This window comes from Falco punctatus, assembly GCF_963210335.1.
Source record: "Falco punctatus genome assembly, chromosome: 15".
NCBI classification, from domain to species: Eukaryota; Metazoa; Chordata; class Aves; order Falconiformes; family Falconidae; genus Falco; species Falco punctatus.
This window is the reverse complement of record NC_137595.1, coordinates 21,618,691-21,642,184: the sequence shown is the minus strand read 5'-3', so window position 1 is coordinate 21,642,184 and position 23,494 is coordinate 21,618,691. Positions and strand designations below refer to the sequence as shown.

The 23,494-nt window shown below is 38.2% G+C and overlaps 1 protein-coding gene across 2 annotated transcripts; it reads left to right on the top strand.

Annotated features, from left to right (window-relative positions):
• The first annotated feature begins 571 nt into the window (after window positions 1-571).
• Window positions 572-22,970, top strand: CHIC1 (cysteine rich hydrophobic domain 1). 2 transcript variants are annotated; one of them, XM_080366158.1, is made up of 6 exons: window positions 572-863; window positions 7,999-8,053; window positions 14,628-14,783; window positions 17,549-17,605; window positions 17,833-17,892; window positions 18,733-22,970. In XM_080366158.1, exons 1-6 carry the CDS (start codon window positions 700-702, stop codon window positions 18,781-18,783), a joined length of 543 nt encoding a protein of 180 aa, XP_080222284.1. In that variant the 5' UTR covers window positions 572-699; the 3' UTR covers window positions 18,784-22,970. The 2 variants fall into 2 exon arrangements, with proteins under 2 accessions (XP_080222284.1, XP_080222285.1); XM_080366159.1 differs by lacking the exon at window positions 17,549-17,605.
• Window positions 22,971-23,494: the final 524 nt, after the last annotated feature.

Below are 23,494 nucleotides of genomic sequence, written 5' to 3'. Positions count from 1 at the left end.
ACGTAACTCAAATCTCCAACCCGACCGAGAAACCCGGTTAACCATCTCAAAGCTTCGGGAAAATGCAACAGCCACCAGCCTCACCAGAAAAATAACTTCCGCCCCCCCCCCCCCCCCCTCACCTCAGTCGCCCCGGCGAGTAGCGGGAGCCAAAGCTAAGGAAGCAAACGATGAAAAATGAGAGGGGAAGAGAGGGAGGTATCTACTCGGCAGTTTTTATTAAAAACGCCACTAAAAAACACCTGAAAAAGGGGCGCAACCGAAAGGAGCACCACCTGCCGCGCCACAGGCGGGCTGGATACCCCCTCGTTCCCTCAGCAGCCGCGGCGCGGGGAGGGGGAGGTGGGGAGGGGGAGGACCCCCGCCGTGCGGCGGGAAAAGCCGCGCGCACCTGAGGCGGGCACTGCCTCCCCAGAGACCTCAGCAGCTGCGTGCCAGACCCGCGGTCCTTCAGCGGGCACCTCCTGCTGCGGGCAGCCCGGCGCTGACCCTCAGCCCCACCAGACGACACTGGGGCAGCATCCCGCCACGCGGCGGAGCGCGCTCCCCTCACCAGCCTCAGACCCCCCCCACCGGCGCGTACGGCGCGGCCTCTACTGCGCCTGCGCGCCGTCCTGCCGCCGCAGGGGGCGCACCGGGCCCCGCCCCAGCGCGCAGTGCGCAAGCGCGCGGGCAGGCGGCGCGGGGGGAGGGCTTGAGATGAGTGTACTACTCCCCAATATGGCGGACTTCGACACTATCTATGAGCTGGAGGAGGAGGAGGAGGAGGAGGAGTCCGAGCCTGTGGTGCGGAGTCAGGAGCTGCCCCGGCCCCGCGATGCGCCGGATCCCGTAGCGGTACGGGGCGCCGGGCACATCACCGTGTAAGGAGTTGGGGGGCAGGCGGCGAGCACGGGGCAGCGTGACAGGCCGGTGCGGCGTGGCGGGGCGGCCGAGGGGGGGCCGGGCGGGAGCGCCGAGCTGCCGGCGGCACCGTGCTGCCCGGGGCACGGCTTGCCGGTGCCGGGAGGGGTCAGGGGGACAGGAGGGTTGCGCCCCATCCTTTTTTTGTCCCGACAGGACGCGACCTGTCCGCGGTACCGGCATCCGCAGCCCTGCTCTCCCTCTGCCCCCACCCCCACCCCCGTTACCGCTTTTGTGACAGGATTTTTCTTTTTAACGTGTTCGAACGGGAAGCTTCGTCTTTTCTACTCGTTCGAGGCAACCCACCGTCACGAACGAGCAGCTGAAGTTCGGCGGCTGGGCGCAGAGGCAGCAGCTAGCCACCCTGACAGCCCCGGGGCTCCCGCTGCCCCCCCAGAGCCCGTGAGCCAGCCCGCGGCGGCGCGGGGGTGGGCAGCCTGGGCCGGCGGGCCCACTGTGACCCTCTCCGGGCTCAGCGGAGCCCTGGAGCCCCCCACTGCACTGCAGAGGAGGCACATGGCAGTGCTGTGGTCTAGCAGCTCCAAACTTAGTTGGGAGTTTGGCATAGGTTGTGTTTATATCATTAGGACGCAACATGGCCCAGAATGTTTGCAGCTCTTTTAAACAGTTGGAACAGAAGATGAGCAAGCTGCCTGACCTGACGTGTAAGTTACTCGTAGGGACTTTCCCAGCGTTCTTACTCCTGCCAGTGGAGGAATTAATATAACAAAGTACATCCGTAACAAGTTGTTGGTTGTTACATTCATTTTAATGGCAAGGAGGCAGGTATTGAATTTTTTGCATTGTGGAGGTCCACCAAGCTTGTGTTGCTTTGGGTCTGTCTTTGGATTGCATAAAAGAATGCACATTTCTCTCTGTAAATAGGTGCAGTGTGATCTAGCTGTCTGCAGCAAAAACTCTGGGTGGGGAAGGCTCTCTCATCCTAAGAGAACTAATGTTGGATTTGATACTTGTCCGTCATGTAAGTCTAATTCAGGTTTGCGTTGAGCTAGTGCCAGTGGGTAGTTGCTCTGCTGCACCGCAGTGTACTTGCTTGTGTTGATGGAATTTCTTTGTCCTGTCCCCAAATAGCATGTGGCCTGCCTAAAGGAGGGGTGTAACACAAGCAAAACCATCAGGATACCTTATGCCCATCTTCTTGGTTACCTGGTTTTAAGCACTAAACTGGAAAAAATGTTACACATTTGCTTTGTCTGCTGTTACGCTTTTGTATTAGTGATGTTCCTTAAAGTTCCTTCTTGGCTCCAGCATCTTTTAGGGATGGGAAGGAGTGTCTCCAAGAAATCTGTCAACTGGTGATGTCTACATCAAAAGAAAGCAATACTTGTAAGTGATGTGGAAATCATGAGCTAGCATATGTGCCCTTGTAACTACCTGAAGTGAATTCCCATCCACCTTATTCTCCCTTTCTTCCACTCTTCCCAGCTTTCTTCTTGTGACAAGTATACCTACCTGAATAGTAGAAGGCAACTTTCATTAGTTCATCACGTATTTGTAAATATCCTTAAGTTAATAAAACCAGTTAGTGGATGTTATCAGTAAAATACAAATAAACCCTGGACACTATAATATGTAAGCCTAACTTCCTTATTAAATGGGAAGTGTTTTGCTTCCTGAACAGTTTCTGGTTAGTATGTATCGGCTCTGAAATTCTGTCACTTTTTGATAACACAGAAGCTGCTGTTTTTGAAATTACTTGGTTTCAGAAGCAGCCTGCTCTAGTTACTGAAATGAGATACATCATCGAGTAAAACTTGTGTTTGTTTTCTGAACCTCTCTGCAATATTGCTGGTAAAAATTTCAGTCCTGACAAGGCAGATGCTCTATTAAAAAAAAAAAAACAAAACACCAAAACAAACCCAGTTATTTTTAAAAAGGCACTGTTTTCCTTGGATTTCTGTTTCAGGTGTCTTCTATTCCTCATCTGCTACTGGCCTTCTTGGATACTTTTGGTATATAGAGAAGGGATAAATCTCTAATTCCAGGGTCATCTTCTGGTCCCGCTTTTCATGTACAGTCCTCTTATAAAACTCTCAAGTTAGTAAATTCAAACTATGTGTAGTTTCTTGCATGAGAGTTTTTATTCTTATGACCTTGTCAGTGAGCTGCTGACCCTAACAAGAATTCTACTGCAGTATCCAGCAGTACTAAATACAAATTCCAAGAATCTTCTGAGGGTTTTTAGCAGCATCTTGCTTTTTTACTGTTTTGCTAACTCTTTTACCCCTGTGCATGGTAAGAGTGATCATGTAAAGTGTATTTGTTTTATTTTACTTAAAGAGAGAGAGGGAATGTATGTGAAAGTGGTTAACAAAATTTATGCTCATCTTGTTCAATGTTCTTTCGCTCTAGAAGAGCCTTCCTTTGAAAAAATTAACTATCAGTCATATTTATTGTTTTCAAAAAGCTTTTGAATTTTAGCACAGAGAAATTACTAGGACCTAGTAAGTACCTTTTCTTTGCTTCTAAAATTCCATTGTAATGAGTTATAAACTCATTCTTCGCTGTTTCTTGCATAGTCAGCGTGATTCTGGTTGGTATATCCAAATATCTCAACATAAACATTTTTTAGTGAACTGAGTCATATGCCTGCCAAAGCAACAGCAATAACTTTCAAAAACAGAGCAGTAAACAAAGTCTAGCTTGGTTTTCATTTATCTGATGTAATTTTTCCATATAATTAAGTCTATGTGGATGGATAATAATGAGGTAATGAAATAGTCATTAAGCATATTTTTGCCCTTAGTGTGCAGCTACTGATTCTTGCTTAAGTCTGCAAACCTCCTCGTTTTGGATACAAGTTAACTTTTGTTATTCCATTATGTTTTCTGTAGGAGTGCCCCAGGGATCCACAATTGAGGTGCTAACGAAAAGTATATTGTCACCAATTAGGGAAAGCAGGGAAGAGCCAGGTGCTCTCAATTGTGATAAAATGACATTTGATTATTGTCTGATACTACTCCACCTTCTGTGTATTTAAAATGGAAGATTCCACATATTTAAAATAGCAAATGACCTCAGTCTTCCACGAGTTATCAAAAACTTAGTTTTCCAAAATGTCCATGGGTAAGGATGCTCTTCAGTATTTTGGTTGGCTTCATAGTAAAAGGTCCTAGACTAGGAAGAGAAACATTAAGCATTCAAGGAGATTTCAGCTTCGGGATCTTGAATGTCTTCTTTATTCCCTAATGCTAGGCAAAGCTTAGATACTTCATAAAGATTAGTATGTAGGATCTGAGTTGGTCTGTTCAAGATAGGTTAAACATAACCTGGATTAGGTGTGGGGAAGGGAGTCATGCTGAAAAGGAGGTCGGAGAGCCTATTGTATGAGAGTTGACTAAACAGGTTTAGCTTGTGTAGTCTAGTAAGACTGATTACTATCTATAAATACAGTAGTGGGATAAATGAGAATGAAGTGTTATTTAAGAAGAAAAAAAAAGAAAGTCAAGCACCTGTTAATGTGTCTGTTCTAGATCAAAAGATTTTTGGGAACCACTTTCTCATGTTTCAGTTCTGGGACAGGAATACTTATTTTCTTACACTTTGTAAACTAACAGAAGGAATTTTACTATGTGATATTTGTTGCAGGTAGGGTTTGCAGCTGATGATTCAGGGTGTTTCAGTCTTTAATTTGAGGGATTTTTGGATATATCTTATTATGGCTCCTTACAAGAAGTTGCATTCTCTTCACTCTACAAATAGGGGAAAATGAGATCATGGGACTTCTCTGATGCCACACATTAAAACAGGGAAGGAGAGATGGAAGAACTAGAAAGTGAGGCCATCCTAGTTCTATTCCATTGGTGTTCCCTATAGAAAACGTTGCCTTGCTTTTAGAGATACCTGTCATCCAGCCACAAAGTTGCTACAAAGTATATGGGTGACTTACCTAAACTTCATAACATTAGGCTTTGGGCAGCTTTCACTGAGCAGCCAGAGAACTAGCCCAGAAATAAGTCACCACCAAATGATGTTTTAAATGAGTTAAAGGACAGACACTGGAATTTATTTTATGTAGCAGTTTTTAAATATACTGAATTTTAGAAGGCTTCACAGGCCAAATCATGCTGGATCATTGGTCTGTTGTAGAAGGTCTGTGAAGTGTCTTATCTCTTAATCAGGATTTTAGGTCTTAACTTTTTTACAATAAATATTCTAATAACACTTCAGTACTTTTACAAAGCTGCTTGCCAAGCTGTAGAACTGTGTAATGTTCTGCTTTAACATTTCTAAAAAAAAATAATTTATTTGGTTCTTGAATTATCTCCCACCCCATCTAATAGGAGTTTAATGTTTCTGAACTATGAGGTAAATAATCACAAGGATAGTCTGTAAAACTTGTAAAGACGCTTTACTAAAACTGTGCTAAAGGCCCTCGGTGATGCTGACTAAACATATTTTAATGTAGCATAGCTGTATTTTCAGTATGGTCAAAAATTTTTACATTCTTTTAGCCTTTTGCACATGTCTGTGTAAAAGAGATACATTGCTGTAACTGAGGTTTCTTGGATGTGTTATTACTGGAATGTTTTGGCAACTGATGTATAAGCTTTGTGTTTTAAATATGTTTCATAACATTATCAACCTTCAAATGTAATGTAATAAAATATATTATGGTCTTGTATTCCTAATAGATCTAAATTAGAAAGCACTACTTTATGTTCTTCTTTACAGAAGCTGGTGGTGCAATGGGAATTTTAATATATGTGAGCAATGAGATAAAAGACGCTACCTATGGTTTAGGAATTTTTTGAACTACAAATTGTTGAAGGTCAGCAGAGTATTCTGGGGAAATGCTAGTACACGTTTGCATTTTCATTTTTTATTTTGCTGTTTCCTAGGCATCTGCTGCTGGGTTACTGTAAGAGTCAGTGTTCTGGGCTAGGTGGACCTTTGGCATGGTTTAGTGGAATTAGTCTGTTATATGGCTAGAATAAATAATTCTGCAGTATTACCTGAACTTCTCTGTAGTTCATTTATTATGTTGTCTATGTTAGAACTTTGTGATTGTTTCAGGTGGTTTCATTGCTGATATACACAGTAATATACACAAGCCTAAAACCAAGCTTGTATATGTGCTTCACATCCTTAAACTTCTCTGGATTTTTTTGAAGATTGAAAAGGCTACCTCACTGCTCTTCAGGCTTCCTTAAAAAGAAATTTATAGTATAACAAAACTTGGAAGATTTCAGCTTGAAAAGAAAAGCTTTAAAATGTGGAGGCTAACTTGCCAGGTTACATTCACAGAGAATGGAAATGTGCTTATATTAACATTTGTGCTTGCCTAAAATCTTATTTTTACTGTTTATTTTCATAATGCAAGTTTAACATCATGGCTTTCCAGTTCACTTGAACACACAGTAGCCCATGCTAGGCTGATGTTCAGTTCATGCATGTTCACTTCTAGAAACTCTTTAGTGAAAATATGTTGAATGAAACAAACAGAAATAGGTAGCAATTGGTTATAGTTCTTGAATAGCTTAAAAGGCAAAGGTTGAGAAACACTTCAGTTAAGATCTACTCCTTGGGTTCATTTTTTTAATGTTTTGCACAACTAGTGCTCCAGTATGCTGCTCTTTACAAGAGTCCAAGGCTCTGACTTAAATTAGCCATTGAAGAACTTGATTGGACTTCACTAGCATTGATAAACATTTTAATAAGCTTACTGGATTTCTAAAGACAACACAGGTTCTTTTATTAAGCTTCTCTCTTCTTTGAGGTTTATTTTATGTTTGATGCTTCTAAACAAGTTACATTGCCAAGTGTGGATATCTGAATTACTACGCTGTGCAGCTGGGTGGGTATGTATGTCTGTCATAGTGTAAGGGACGGGTGACATTTCGGCCATACTAGCATTTGTACAAGCGACCAGTAAGTGTCAGTTTGATTCAAAGCAAATACCCTTCTTTCCGGAAGGTTTGTTTCTACAATAAATATTACAATACCAAATGTATTTGTGCTCCTCTTTTTGGCTGTGATCCTTTTGGGTTTTTTCTTTTTTTGAATGAATATACTCAGGAGATAGTTTAGCAGAGCTGACGGTGAACTTGATGTACAGTGTATTTAACTTTAGAAACTTACTAACCTCTGTTCAAACATAAAGGTTGTAGCTGAGAGGCCAGCTGCTGTTCTGTTTTGTTAAATTACTGAATCGCAAAGTTTAAAGATTTCAATTAAGGTAGAAGGGATGGAAGATCAGAGTTCTTGTTCTGCGTAAGCTAGCAGGTTTAGCATCACAGCTTAGTTAACTTCTTGACTACTTACATGCTTTAAATAAAATACAAGTCAAGTCAGCTTGCACTGTTGGTATCCTGCTAATCTACAACACTAGTTTTTTTGAAGTTTCAGTAGGTTCAGTAGTTTGGAGCTAGTGGTAACACAGATTTACAAGCGAAGTCTAGCTCCTGGGGGGCTTCATGGGTTGCAGTGAAGACCTACCTCTTGCTCAAAACTCAGAACATTTCAATGGAGAACAGGCACAGTGATACCGAAGACTTCATTTTCTTGAAGATCATAGTTGTTTTAAAACTTCTTTGTGTAGGCTTTTACATGTTTTGCATGAAATAAACCAAAGCAATTTTTTAAAAACTATATGGTTAAAAGTTAAATTTCTGAGATTATGATGAATGGGTTCCTTATAACTAGTTTTATCTGTTGCATGTGAATAAATTGCATGTGTAAGAAAAATAGCAGTAAAAGGATTATTGAAGCTAATAAAACTGGATTTTAATAGCTGGAGGTTTTTTTTAAAGCAAAGACTGAAACTTGCTGCCAACCAATTGTAAAAGAATTTTTGAGCTTTTAGCAACTTGAAGGTATTGAAGTATGGCAACAACCTGTATTTCTCTGTCTTATATATAAATGGTATATATATATGATATTTTTATATATATATAACATGACCTTATATAAACTTACATGGAAAACTCATGAAGTCACATAAATTTAAGGCCAGAAGACATTAATAGCTTTTTTGGGTTTTTTTAAAGTAAAAAATCTATTAATTTTTTTATTATTAAGGGAAACAAAATAAGTTAGGTGGAATATATTTTGTTTGTCTCTTTTGTTTTCAAGGTTTGGCTTGAGCAACAAGTTTGATACAGAATTTCCTTCTGTTCTGACAGGGAAGGTAAGTGTGAGATTAAACTGTTCTTTTAAATGGAAAGATCCAGTGGTTTCTGTGTTATAAATACGTGCTCATGAATCCACCGTGCACACTGCACTGAAGGTTGTTGAATTAACTGTCTGTGTGAACTAGCCAGTTGATTACCGTTCCTATGGTGTACTTTGAAACAAGAAAAAATTATTTGCAGTGCTCACTATCATTGACATTCTAACCACAGGAAAGCTCAAGATGGCATCATATGCTGTTTTCATGCAGGCAAGCTGCATGAAAGCAAGACTCACTTAACCTTGTTTTATAGCTATCTGGAGTTTGTGCTGCCTCCTGTGTGAATTAAATTATTTCAAATACTAGACCTCTCATTTTAATATGTTTGTCAAGCCTTGAGTTCATATTTAGGCAGATCTCTAGAAGAGAATCTGTTTTATCTGAAGCTTTAAGGAACAACATATTATAGTGTTAAATCTACAAATTAAGTAGGGTTTTAGTACATTTTCAGAATTATAATAATTGTCTAGTTTTGAAAATAAGTGGTGACAAGTCTCTTCCTTTCTCTGGAGTCCTGGCATCTTACGAAATGTAAGTTTAATAAATATTCATTTGTAGCTATTAATTAATGAAATCTTTTAACAAAATTCTTAGTTATGGGTTTACCTCCAAAACCAGTTATGAAAAGAATGTATTTTTAGACTTTAAAATTTTGAATTCTTTTTCTCTTGGATTTTTTTTCCTGCTGTTTAGTGCTTTTCTTTGTTTCATTTTATATCCCCCTAGTGTTTCTTTTCCAGAATTTGAGAGAAGGTTTATTTGGCTCTTGCTACTTTCTCTAATGTCATGCCATACTTACTTACTACTACCACTTATACATACTACTCTGCAGCCTCTTACGGTAGCTGTTGAGCCTTATTAACAATATACTGAAATGCAGCTGGATGGTGTCTCTTGGTTCTACAAAATCCATCAGGAATTTTTCCTCCTTCATTTTCACCACAGAGTATAATGAATTAAATACTCCTGTTGAATACAACCAGCTTTTCTTGACAGCAGAACAATTGAAAAGCAGGTAGCTTTTTTTTTAAAGGTTTTGGTTGTTGAAAAACAGCCTGGGAACTCTGGCCTTGCCTCAGAATCTCAGAAGGAAAAGTTATACTGATTCCATAGTGTCTGATGGGAGGGCCAGGTGATAATGCTACTTGTATCTCACTACCTTGCATGTCCAAGGTTATTCTTTTCTGCAAAGCTCTTTCTGATCACTGAAAAGCCACAGCATGAATACTTTTTGGAAATAACATTTTTTATATTATTTTTGTCAAGTTGTAGTTTGTTACAAATAAGCCTACAGAAAATACCTAGCAGGAAATGTTAAAACTTGATTATATAATTTCATGTTTTTCTGTCTCTCTCAAATATGATTTTGTATATTAAAGAAAGAAAACAAACCCAACCCTCCAAACGTGTACTTTTTAATATGAACATCAACAACTGTCACATTTTCCACTTTCTTGTCCTCCTCTTGTTAAACAGAGTGAACAGAAGTTTAATTTAAAGTTCAGTTGACTGCTTGGACTTAATTTAGCAAAGAGAGGAACTTGGTATTTACCCTTCTTATTCTATAGATCTGATCAGTGACAAAATAAATCACATGAGCAAGGATTTACTGCATTAGGTATGCTGCTTCTGTTGAGAATCTTGATATCCTGTTATCTTTTTCTTACATATGGGTTTGAGGGGCTTTCTGAGGAAGAGGACCTTGACAATAAATTAGTTTCCTTTTGTCAGGGGAAAATGCCAATCAAATAAGGTAGTAAATACATTTTTCTTACTGCTTGCCACATTCTGCCATGAAAGACATTAAAAACCACAGTTGTGGTTTAGGGTTGTTGGGTGGGTTTTTTTGAGTACTTCCATGAAATACAAGAAGTAAATCTGCTTCTTCCTCTGGTTGTGGCACTCAATCACCGTTATTCCTATTTAAAATGAAAACTCAGGTTTTTTCCAGTAAGGTTTCCTTCAAATATCCTCATAAATAATTCACAATTATAAGCATTGTAGTCAATTCATACACCACTTTAAGGTCTTTTACCGGTCTTAAAATACAAATTTTTACTTTTTATGAAATCACAATTTATGAATAACATAGTGACTGTTTATATTAACAATTTGTGATTAAAATGTTTACTCTGAACTTGCATTAGTACACAGCTAGTATAAGGCAATGTCATAGTTCATTAAGACTGTCTGTGTAACATTGTTTAATGGCTTTGTTATCCACTGAGAATTGATATTAAGAATATATCTCATCCGCTAATGGAGTGTTAAAGATGAAGCCATTAGGTGGGGTTGATAGATTTCTCAATAGAATTGTTTTTCTTTTTAATAAATATAGGTGAAGATCTAGATTTTTAAACATAGGATGAAAATCTGTCCAATGCACAATAAAAATCCTAAATAGATCAAACTATTTAGCTGCACCTTTCTCCCAGAAGTACTAGCATTCTGGATTTATGCTACTGTGTAGTCTTAGGAATTTACTTAAACTTCCTGACCCTCAATTTGCTCATCTACATAATGATGGTAGTAAATCCTCCACTAATTTTCTTTTCTGAAAATCTGAAATATACCTCCTCCTTCACCCGTCTTCCCTACCTCTTTGTCTCCTAGTTTTCACAGTACCTGGATAGTTACTGTAAATCAGCCTAGAACGAAGATGCATATAATTACATCTTAAATATTTAATTGAGACATGTTTGTTGCTGTGTTTGGGAGAGGTGAATGAGTATGTTTGAGGGTAAAACAGACAATAAAACAATAAAGGAAAGTACCAGATGGGTCAGCTGTTGGGCCTAGCTGACTCAGATTGACTTAAATATTTATCTTACAGGATGAGATGCAAGCTTGAGCTGGTTTATAAACACTGAGGTAGGCTTTCAAACAGTGCATTTTTTTTCGACAGAGTATTTTCAGGAAAGATTTGACTACACTAATACAGAGGCAGTATTTAACTTTTAATAATGTGATTGGACTTTGGCCTAAATTGAAATTCTGGCTAAATTTGTGTGCGCTACAGTTTTATAGGATTATTAATTCTTTTAAAACAAGCATTTAAAAGCTTCTAACACAACACACTTCGTGATGCACAGCACAGTAATACATACTGCTCCAGGTGACAAGAAAATGATGGAGGCAGTGAACCTTAAGGAAGAAAGTGGAGTTTCCTGCCCTGGTGTTAAACAGTGAGGGTCCTACACAGAGATTACTGTGCAATGCAGGGAAACGTAAGCCGTAAAATGTGGTCTTGGTATTGTGATCCCATTGCAACATGTGATTGATAGGGTTTGTGATCATGATGATTGAAGGAGAAAGATCAGGCCTGCTGGGCTTTACTTGCTCTCTTCCTGTGTTTGTAGATTCTCTTGCATCCTGTTGTAAAATATTATGACACCCCCTCCTTTCCTTTTATGTTTTTTTGGGTTTTTTCCCCCTCAAAGACCTAAAAGGAACTAATCTCTCTTTACAAGGTGTACTGCACAGCCAGGAGCTATGTACTTATTCTTTTCAAGACCCAAACAGAAACTCTCCAAAAGACCTTCCGAAATTACTCAAAACTAGACTTCTGTAGGGAGCTTGCTTTGCACAGGAGGTGCTGTTAATGCTCTGTTTGAAATGCATTAGTCATTTCATATTAACCTTTAAGTATCGCTACCTGCAAGAAAGGCAAGATTTAAAATTATGCCAGAAAATCAACACAATTCTTTGGTGGTTGTTTCATTTGGATACCATTTTTTATTAAACTACTACAGTTATTTTATTTATTTGTCCTTTGTCGCTGTGTAACGATGCTTAACTGTTAATGAGCTGTAAGCAGAGCAACTAAACGTGTCCTTTGCTTCTTTTTATCACAGAATGAGGCTTACCTTGGTCACCAGTTCCTTTAATTTCAAATGAAGATGTGTCATTAACTGACAAATATTTATTGTGATTACATTTCCTAAAGGGAGCAATATATCCAATAGTTTGGGTTAGCCAAGACCATCTTAAATGGCTGAGAGATCCACCTCCACATGAAAGTATTCGGTGCATTAGCAGGTAGTGGTGGTGCTGTTGTAATACTATATTAAAGTAAGCATCATACCAAAATTTCTGAAGTTGAAATTTTCTCATTTTCTTGGTGGCATCCAAAGTTGGTGTCTAGTTTAGCCATTTGCAGTACTCTACAGGAAGGAGAGCTCTTCAACATTGTTCTTACAAACTAGCTTCAAACTGTTAACCTGATGTGAACAGTGACTCCCTTAAAAGCAGCACAGAAATAGGGAACCTCACCATCCTAGTACTTTCTTACTAGGTCCCAAACTTTTCTGCCAGCTGTGATCTAAGAATCTGGTTGTCGTCTTTCCATGTTGGATGTTGTCACTGATGATAATGTTTATTCATGTTAAACCAAATGCTAGACTGTGCAATTCCATTGTCCTTGGTAGGTTTGTACAGCTGTAGTTTGGGATTGGGGTGTGTTGTTGTCAAGTTTTGGTAAACTTTGTGTCTAATGGAAAAGGGAACATTCTCTTTTCTTAGTGGGGTTCATTCCAAAAGTACTAATGGAATCAAGAAAAAAAACTACTTATTTTTATCTTTAAAATAAATGATACAAGTACAAATGTACAAAAAACACCCGTCAAAGAAAGTGGTGTTTGTATATATCTAAACACTAGGAACATGTAAACTTCCTTAAGCATTGAGAATGCTCATTTGTTAACGTACACAGTCTCAGTTTACTTTGAAACAATTCTGACTGCAGAAGCTGTTCAGTGTTACTTCTACCACATACAACCAGCCCAGTTGTACTTTACTACAAAACGTTCTCCCACATTGAAGATGAAATGGTCTAGCTCATGTGCATCTGATATTTGTTATATCCCAAATACCAGAACTGGCGTTGGCAAAGAGACCTGTAAAACCTTCTGTTTCAGATACCTGCAAGTACAGGCTAGTTTTCTATATTATAATGTGATTATTTTTTTTCATTGAAAATGTCCTAGTATGTGGGATCTCTGTTTCTTTTTGCCATTTTCTTTCTATTTTTTTTACGTCTGTTGTGAAATATATTTAAATGTTGTTGTTCCAGTCAGCCTACAGAATTTATTTACTTGCTCCATTTATATATGTAAAAAGAATTACAAAACAGTCTATTTAATAAGGGGGGGAGAGCTTGTATAATTGCAAAATAAATACTTTCTGTGTACTTATAAGTTCCTGCTATAAAATAATCACAATGTTAAATTATGTTCTTACATTACTAACTGTAGGCCTGGCTTGTGTACAAACCCAGATGACCTCTGACTCTATACTGCATGGTGATCTGAATGGGCAGGAAACAGATGTTGTATTTATTTACTCCCTTTTCCTGCAGTGTTTTAATGAATTTGGCTCTTGTGAATGGGTGGAGGTAGCAGAATCGGGTCCTCTCCATTTCCTGTCCCATAGTTTTGCTCCTTTGGTGAAAGGGGTCTTTGTCATTAAATTAATGCTTTTGTTGTTGTTGCCCTTGTTTGCAGAATCAAATGAAATTTGAGCTTCCTTGGTTGGAAGGATTATGTAGTAGTTGCACAGCTTTGTATACAGATTAATTCCAGGGTTTTTTTTCTTCAACATGGCAAGTAGTTGGGAAATGCTTTTTTTCTTTTCTTGAGTTGTGCCTACTGTTCAAGTCTATTGATGTTGGATCTGATTATTGTGCTGTCTGTTCAAATGCTGAATTGTGTTACAGTTAAGAGTGCCATATTTGAGTCAATACCATGAATCCATATTTGACTTGTCAGATATAAGTTATTTAGATTCTGTAGAGAGATGAGGGATTTGGGGTAGGTAAATAGGTAAGTGCTCTCACTGTCTGTAAGAAACATGCTGCTATCAGAGAAGGGAGCTTATTTCGGATATAAAATGTGGAACCCTGTAAAAGATGCATTTCTTTGCCTTGAATGTAATTCAGTATGTGTCTTTCTGGGCTTCCCTATTTTAGGAAGCAGCCACAAGTGAAGTTGTGTCCTCATATCAATAGGAATGTATTTGTGGACAGAGGTCCACCTTCACCCAGGCACAGTGTAGACTTGAATTAGTTTGAATTTGAATTAGTTTGAAGTGAGTTTGGACAATATTATCCTTTCCCAAGTGATATGTTAAGTGTTTTTACCATGAAGCTGCGCCTCATTCCCTTAGAAACAGGTATCTGTCTTTTTGTCGGTGTAGCCAATCCATATGTTGTACAGTGGTATCCCACTTCTAGTTTTGTTTGGGGCCACTATGTTATCGGGACAATTGATTTATTAATGGTGCAATAGATAAGGGTAAGTCTGTTCTTCTAAGCAGTGCTTAGATTTTTAATGCAAGTTCTTGGGAGGCATGCACATAAATGAATTGTGTTACAAGAAAGTGACTTTTCATGTTCACTGGGTGACCAATGTTTTAGAAGATGGGATCATATTGTGTAATGGTATTATGTTTCATTTACATTTTAACCTGTAGAGGCAATTGCTGAGAAAACACACCTGTAATTGCGTTCTACTGAAGTTCTGCACTTCTGTTGCAGGTTGCCCCAGAAGAATTCAAGACCAGCATCAGTCGTGTGAATGCCTGTTTAAGAAAGAATCTCCCTGTCAATGTAAAATGGCTGCTTTGTGGCTGTCTGTGCTGCTGCTGCACGCTGGGCTGTAGCCTGTGGCCTGTAGTCTGTCTTAACAAAAGAGTAAGTACATGTTTCATTCTTCTTACTCTCTTTATTTTGCAATTGCTGGTAACACTAAATGATGCTTAATAGTATAATCCCCATTTCAAAACGCTTTTTTTGTCTTACTTGCATTCAAAAGGTTATTCTGTTTTCCATTCCTTAGAAAATAGAAAAAATATGTTTGTTAATGGAGTAATTGATACCAAATTACCAGCTGAATTAATAGCTTTAGGAATAGGTAATCCCATCTCAGTTGAAAGAACACAATGGAGTATATGATAACCTAAATTCCCAGGATTTCTAAAGGCCAAAAATTTAATTAAATGAGTGCAGAACTGGACATTGACCTTCAAAGACAGCCTGACCTGGAGTGAAAATTATTTTTTACACACACATGCCAGAATATTTTTTAAAATTAAAAATCACTTTTTTTGTATGCAATAGATAGCCATAACATTTTAGAGCTGTGGTTTTTGACATATTTTACTGTGCTGTTGCTATTAAGAGCAAACACAAATTTGTTTTCTATTTGGGAAGTTTAAAGACACCCCCCTCCCCCTCAAAAAAAAACATTACAGAATGTTGACAGTTCTTGTAATCAGGTCCACAGTAACAAAAAGCTTTTTGAAAAGCACTTTAGCAATATCAGGTAAACATGATCCTAATTACCTCTATAGTTTACATTTAGAATTGATTTATCACAGCAGTAAATATTTAGGAAATGCATAAATAGGTATAATGTAATGATATTCTTTGTGGCTACACAGTTTGTAAGACTGGTAGCCATAAAATCTTACTATCTACAAATGTAAATAGTACATAGGTGCACTAGGAAAAAACCCTCACACTTGTCAATTTAATTATAGGAAAAGATCTTAACTAAAAATCTGTTAACAAGTAACTTCTGGCTTTTGAGAGTTTATGATCTTTAATAAAACAAACCAAAAGCAAAGTCAAGGCATAGGCATTGCTTTTTCAGAGAAAATAAAACAGAAGTGTTTTGCCAAACTTTCCAACTTGCTTAAGAAAATAAGTTACATTGACTGACAGTGAGTTTTTTTGGTTTAAAAAAAATGTGCTGAAGGCATAATATGTTAACTTGTTTAACTGCTAATTGCTGAAGCTCATGTCACTAAAAAGTTACAGGACTTGTTTTAGCTCATTTTAACTGCCTTTACAAACATCCTGATTGCAGAGGAGTACAGTTGAGATATACAGAGGGAATATTTGCATTTTAAAATTATATTTAATGTTTCTGTGCTAGTGAAAATCTAAATAAATGCTCATGTGATGTTGTAGTGTTGATGTAATTCTCAAGGCTACAAATAATGTGTACCAAGTAGGAGTAGGGAAGATCATGTTACTTCTGTGGGTATATGTGTGTCTATATATTAGAGCGATTTCATCACTTTAGCAATCACAAGCATAAGATAGTTCTTAATTTTCTTTTGTGGTGGATTGAACCCAGCCAGCAGCTGAGCACCCACCAGCCACTTACTTACTTCCCCCCACCCCCCAAGGCAGGATGGGGAAGAGAATCACAAACACAGTAAGAAAAACTCACATGTTGAGATAAGGACAGTTTAATAAACAAAGGACAAAAAGGGAAGAAAACCCAAGTGATGCAAAGGCAAATCACTTGTCACTTCCCACCAGCAGAGTGATGCGCAGCCTGTCTCTGGGCAACGGACTACTTTGGAAAGAACAGCCCCCTGTTTTATTGCCAAGCATGACACTACATGGCATGGAATATCCCTTTGGTCAATGTTGTTCAGCAATAGCTAAAACACTCATGGGGTATCAATACTATTTTAGTCATAGATCTAAAACACGGCCCCATACAAGCTGCTGTGAAGAAAATTAACTCCAGCCCAGGCAGTCCCTGTATGCTCATCTCGCAACAGAAGGCATTGTGAGATCCAAAGGCTGCAATATGAAACTAAGACAGCTGACATGGGAAACAACATGCACCTTTTAATTCTAGGGGTAGCTTTGTCACTGGAAGAACTTGCAAAGAAGTGTGGATTCTCCACTGTGAAGTCTGTGACTCAGGATTGGATAGCATTGTATCTTTTTTTTTAATGAGATGGTATAGCTCACCTACCGTTATTAGCTTTAGCAAAGAAATGGGTGGGTGGAATTCTGTGGCACATCATGGAGAAACTAAGTAGACCATCACAGTGGTGGTCTTATGACCTTAAATCACTGAAACTGCAAAGATCTTCTCCTCTCCCATGGTTGTGGAAGGAGCAGAATGTGAAGGTCATACACACTTCGGTATCCGAGAGCTGACAATATAGGCAGTGTTGTGAGCCAGAATTCTGTGGTGCTGAGATTTTTTCAGGATTCAGATAACAATTACGTTACCAAAATCTGGAAATTACATGTATGTTAATTGTGTTATCAGTAGACCACCTGTAGTGAGGGCAGTATTTGGCCAAGAGAATGTGGGATGTTCTGTTTTGTTGGCTTGGCTATGGGTAAAAATATGAAATTCAAAAGCATCTCTTACTTAGCAAATGAATTCTGGGAAAGCTGCAGTCCTAAGTTAACAAAAAACCCATGGGTGGGTTTTTGGTTTTTTTTCTGAAGATGATCTGATGTTGAGGAGTGGGGAGTTGAAGTGGTAGGACTTCCATTTGTAATTTCTCTTTTGCTTGGTTCTACTTTTATAAAACTAATCTATTTTAATTTAATCTTAAGCCAGAAATGCAATAGTAAGATTCTTCTGGATGGGGCTGGCTGCTGAACTATTTATAATACAGTTTTGACTTACTTTTTAGACTAGAAGATCAATTCAGAAGTTATTAGAATGGGAAAATAACAGACTATATCATAAGGTAAGAAAAGTTAGTGTGCTCTTTTTTTCAGCTTTAAGAAGAGTAAGCTTTTTGCATAATTGGCATGTAGGAATTTTACAGTCTTGTTATAATTCCGTACTTTATACTGATCTTAAACCTGTGTCTGAAGTATTCCAGATCATAATAATTTGATATTGCTAATGCTTGTTACGTTCATCAAAACGATGCTATGGTATGAATTAATCCTTTGATAATTATTTTTTTAGCTTGGTTTGCACTGGAAGCTGAGTAAAAGGAAATGCGAAACTAGCAATATGATGGAATATGTAAGTATTACTTCTGTTACTTATTTGACATTCAATGGAACTATGATTTTGTAGATAAAACACTTAACTTATTAGACTGTCACTTACCCGAAAAAATCTCTCAGAAAAACATGCAGTTCTGTTTGATGTACACCTGTCAAGGCCACTTTTAAGAAGAGCAGCCATGGCATATCTTGTGCCTTTGAAATTGTCACCACTAAATGTGTTTGTTCTTCGTAGCAATTCTACATTGGCACTGCAGTTACACTTGTTTTGGTCTGTAATTTGTGGTGAGGGAGACCCACTGGGACTTTGTGCATTGGTGTGATTCCTATAGCAGTCCATAGTTCTTTAAAGCTATCCACCTTTTCCATTGGTATTCATAATTACTCTGATTCTAGTTATTTCTGCTGAAATATTGCATTTTTTTAGTAGTATGGGTTTTGTCTGGATCTTTTTTCTTCCTCCCACCCGTTTTTTTTTTTGTTTTTTTTTTTTTTAATTTTTTGCCAGCTCTGAATTTCATAAAGTTTTAACCAAGACAGACAGTCCATTTAGGAGAGCAGAAGTTGAAATATTTCTGTGGTCCTACAGCCCCCCCACTCACTTTCAGGTATAGCCATGAAGATTGTGTAGGCTTGAAAAGAGATAGTTACCCTCAAAAAGTCAGGTGTCCAGAAGGCCTATATTTTGAAATTACTGAAATCTCTGCTTTGGTACTCAGGGAAACATTCCCTCCTTACAGAATATCCCAGATATGTTTTCTTTTATGTACTAGCTAATGTTGCATTGTAATTGTGCTGAAGGTTTTAACTTTTTGGTTACTGTGTTCTGTTCTTGTCTTTTTCCCTTCTTCAACAGGTAATATTAATAGAGTTCTTACCAAAATATCCCATATTTCGACCTGACTGAGGAACAGCATTTGGTCTTTCATGTTACCTGTCATTTTCTACCCTTAGTGCCTTGTAGATGATTTTGGAAAGAAGATGGTCTACTTTGCTGTGACTTAAATATGTTCTTCAGTAGAATATCTTCCTTGCTATGTTACTTTCTTTTGTTAAGAAGAGAACAATTTGCACATTTTTTTTTTATGTTAAATGAGGCTTCTGTGTTGCACTCTGAATTTTAACATTAACAATAACTGATAATAGTTGCCACTAGGGATCTAACATCAGTGCTGCTTAAACTTGTTCTGAGCATGCTGCCTTATTAATTTCTATATTTGCTGTCCTCAAACATGCATCCTAATGCCATGTCATACTATATTTCATTCTAAATGTTGCAATCCTATAAACCCTCAGTAGAAATGTCCAGGTAAGCGTCTAGTAGTAATGATTTTAGTATAACTTGCTTGCATAGGACTTGAAATCAACAGCACTGGTTTTGTCCTGCACTTTGCAAAATCATCATTTATATTAGGGGGTTAATTATTTTACCCACTATGGATTTGTAAATATTGACTCTTTGCATAATGTAAAGTGTGGTATGCCAAGGTTTACAGAATGTAATATAGCTCTTATTCTATTGCCAACAGTCCGACATAGTTTTATTTGTTACATTTGCTAGTATTCCTCTGATTGTATAGATGCATTCACATGCTGGTTTTATGGTAAAGCCATAATAAGTTTGTACATACTATCAGACGTGTAGGGCTCAGTTGCACTTTGTTTAGTAAATGGGTGAAAAATGCATAGCATTTGTCTTTTTTTTTTTTGAAGTATTTCAGGTGTTGTTTGTAGCACCTGACATAGGAAGCTTAAATACTGTTCACCTTTGAAAAAGTTACATTTGTGGGGTAGATGGTGGCTGCTATTATTAAAATATCCTAAAGCCTTGTTTTAAGTTAGGGATATGTGGATGTCAAGTTTTGTTTTTAAGTAAGGAAAAAAATGTTTTGTAATTGGAGACCTTCATTACTGAGGGGAAAAATTTGGAACAGCCAAATCAGAGCTGAAGTAACCCTTGTGTTATTTTGCAGCGTGATAGCACTTCAACATTTTAACAGTTAAGTGATGTGGCATCCTTTCCAGTGGAAAAAAATTTTATTCAAGTGAGAGTAGTGTTTCAAAATATGCTGATGGAAGGAAGTGGATAAGTTGAAAGGGTCCATGCATTTGTTTTGGCATTCCAGCACAGTCTGAAGAACCACAAATGCTACGTGGAATTCATCAGTATTTTTGGATTCTTCCCTGTTTGCCTGATCCCAGGAAGGGAGAGCATTGTAGAAAAAGTTCGTGTAATGGCTGGCCTGAGCAAGACCACTTGATAATAGCAAACAAAGGAAAATTGATGCAAATTCCCTCCCTTTCCTAACTAGAAATAAGAAATCAGGAAAAAAAGCAGCAGATGACTGAATATCTGCAAGGTGTGATGAATATAGTTGTAAGTGTCCAGCCATTTCTTTGCAGCAACTTGACTCCTTGTGACATAACATCATCTCAAGTTGCTTTTTAGTTTCAGGGTGACTTGGGATTTCCTCTGAATGTATTTGCATCTTTTCAGTATGCAATATTGTATTAAAATACAGTATTTGAAACACCATTGCATTCTAATAACTGTAGTAGGCCAGGTTTCTTGTATGCAGTGTTTACAGAAGGCCAGTTGTATGCAAGATGTTACTTCAAATCAAATTTCATGCTATTCTTACTGTACAGCTGAGAAGTGTCAGAATCCAGCACTTCCAGTAGTTCCAATCACAGACTGATGCTTCGGGTTCTGAAATCTGTATCCTTAGTGCAGATGTTTCATGTGACTGGTAGATTGGTGACAACTAACTGTGTAATTGCATTTGTAATGTAACGAATAAAAAACTGCTGTGGTGTTTGAATTTAACGTTAGCTACCCTTGCAACTCAGATTTCTACCACAGAATCAAGCAAAGTGTTCTCTCCAATTTATTTTTTTAGGATGAGTGTTAACTGGAAGCAGAGACAATACTTAATGGCAGAAAGAGGCAGTGTAAACCAAAACTGAAACAGCACATGCAATTCTATGTATTTCCCTTACAAATAAGTTTCTGGAGTAAATGAAGGGAGCTTAGCTTAATTAACAGAAAAATGGAAGTTTCTTTACTGTTACGCCAGAACTTTGTTAGTTTTCTTTTTTCATGTAAGAAACTTGAGAATTCTCAGCAGGTTCTTATTTTCTTCTTTATGTGACTATATTTTCAAAATGTTCTTTTCCAACTGAGAGAATAGGCAATCTGAATGAGAATTCCAGTAACTGCCAGCAGTGAATGCTGAGCGGTCTTCAGTCTTGCTGCTAAAAGAAATCCTCTACAGTCTGTGCTGACTTCATCGTATTCAGTTCAGAATTTCACAACCTGATTTGTTTTCTTTGTATGAAGTGCCGTGCCAAGCTGAGAGAACGCCCAGAGCTACAGGAGCCCCCAGTACCTCTGGGCTGCTCCCTGGCCACCCTGTGCTGCGGTATGAGCAGAGATCCAAGGCAGAACAAGCTGGCGGCTTTGTTTTCCCACCTTCATCTCATCCCTTTGTCCCCTTCCCGTTGGCCTGGCCACGTCCAGCGCCACAGGCTGCTCTGCCTGCTGCAGTTTAGCTGCCTCTGGGTCTTTCCCGGGCACTGTGCAGCACTGAAGCACAGAATATTTGTTCTCAAAGTTTACATTTTAAGTATGTAAATTGTATACGGTTTACTTTGTCCTTAATTAATAATTGTATAGTCTTCAAACCATGAAAGGGTCTTGCTTTGTGGTTTAATAGACATATGTGGCCATAAAGCAACTAGTAAAGAATGAGAGCCAAAACTGCCATTTACAGTAAGTGACATGTTTTAATAAGTAGATAAATTTGCATTAAAATGCAAAACCAACAGACAGTATTATATTTGCATCTGAAAGACACAGGTTCCGTAGCTCATTCAAAGATGGAGGCAGCTCTGAGTACTGCTGTGAACCCTGTGCACTTCTGTGCTGCCTGCAGGTTCTTTTTTGCCTAGGCTATCCTTTGCTTTAATATAAAAACATCCAGCAGGTAATTATACCTCACAAGACTGAAAATTTCATTTTTGACTAATAAGTCAGCATGAGTTGGTAAACCTATTTATGGAGGATACTTGTTAATTGGAGAAAGAATTTGTAGCAATATGATGGAGACTAATGTTAGCGAAGTATAGTGGAAGTGGTAAAGAAAGTGCCTTGACTGTTCCAACAAAAGAGAAGAGAGGGTAAGGAGAAAAGGGAACTAGTAACTGTGTGAGTTTGCAGCAGATATTTAAATGCAGTTACTGTCTACCAAATCAGTATTCAGTTTTTCATATAAACATGTTGACACTAACTTTCCTTTCTAGGTTTTATCTAGGAAATATTTGGGTTTGTATCTAGTAAGTTTTGTATCTAAGGAGTTATTGAAGTATTAAAGAATACTTGGCAGAACATCAAAGCTTTTGCCTACTGATTCCCCTCCCGCATCTGTGAAGTTGTCTTAACATAAGAGCAGGAAAAAAAAAAAAAAGGCGTTCCAAGACATGCACAGACAAGTCTAGGGAAGTGCGGATTCAGTTGTAGATACGTGACTTTGAAACAGAAAACATTTTTGTTAAACCTGGTGTGGTCTTGAGAAATAAAAAAAAAGTTCCTATGCTTTCCTTGATAGGTACAAAACTCCATATGCAAAACCATAAATATATGTTCATTATCGTCCAACTTTGACAGTTTACAGCATTCACTTGTCAACACACTACCATTGGAGCAATAAAAATGTCAAGCTATTAATATTCAGTGTAAATTATTTATCATTTTAGTAAGTAATGTTATGTGATTCTTCTGCCATTTTTTGTTTTCTGCTTTTGGTGTTACGGTGTTGTAACATTACTTGTACTGCTTAAGAAAAGTGGTTTTGTTTAAGCTGTATGAAACTTCGTGTTCTTTATTCTGTTTACAAGTGAACAGCCACTTTTTAAATTGGACCTCACATCTTAAGAGTTTTCTCTTTTTTTTTAATTAAAATAAAATTCTAACTGAGCTCGCTTTCTAAAATTTACTGCACTGGTTTGTGCCATTAAAAGAAGCTGGAAGTCAGACATGCTTGATCACTTTGACATGTTTTTCTTTAATTAAATTCAAAGATGAAAACCTCTGAATACTGCAGTGTGTTTATGGAAAAAATATTTGGCGTCTCTCCCTGTAGCAGCGTGCTGATCAGTTGCAACTGGAATGGCAGTAGTGATGGATTTTCTAGAGGTGAGACACGTTTCTGATATGGCCAAATTAGGTGCTTGCATTGATTGGGACTTCAGGTATGGTTTGGCTTGTTTAAAGAGCAAGCCTTGGAAAGCTTAGGAAGGCTTTCTAAAACAGAAAATTGAAAAATGATCATCACATTTAGTCTTCCAGATAATTTGACTGGTTGTCTTACCTATGACCGAAGACCCTATGTTGTAAGGACTTCTTGTAGGAGTCTCTAGCTGCAGCATCCCTCTGCGAAAAGCAGAGGGTTTTCTCCAGTGCTGTTGTAGCTGCACCTCAAAGGGAGCCCACCTGAGTACAGGTCGTGTGAGTGAAATAAATCGTTGGCTTCTATAAAGGATTGTGAACATAGGACAGTACAGCCTTTTGATTGTGTTAACAGGCTAGCTTTGTAGCTGTGAAAGCAGGACTTAAAGCC

Excerpts from the sequence above, each read along its gene's own strand:
- CHIC1 (XM_080366158.1), top strand. The coding sequence starts at position 700 with ATGAGTGTACTACTCCCCAATATGGCGGACTTCGACACTATCTATGAG. Across the intron at positions 864-7,998 it reads GGCGCCGGGCACATCACCGT|GTTTGGCTTGAGCAACAAGT; the intron begins GTAAGGAGTTGG and ends TTTGTTTTCAAG. Across the intron at positions 8,054-14,627 it reads CTTCTGTTCTGACAGGGAAG|GTTGCCCCAGAAGAATTCAA; the intron begins GTAAGTGTGAGA and ends CTTCTGTTGCAG.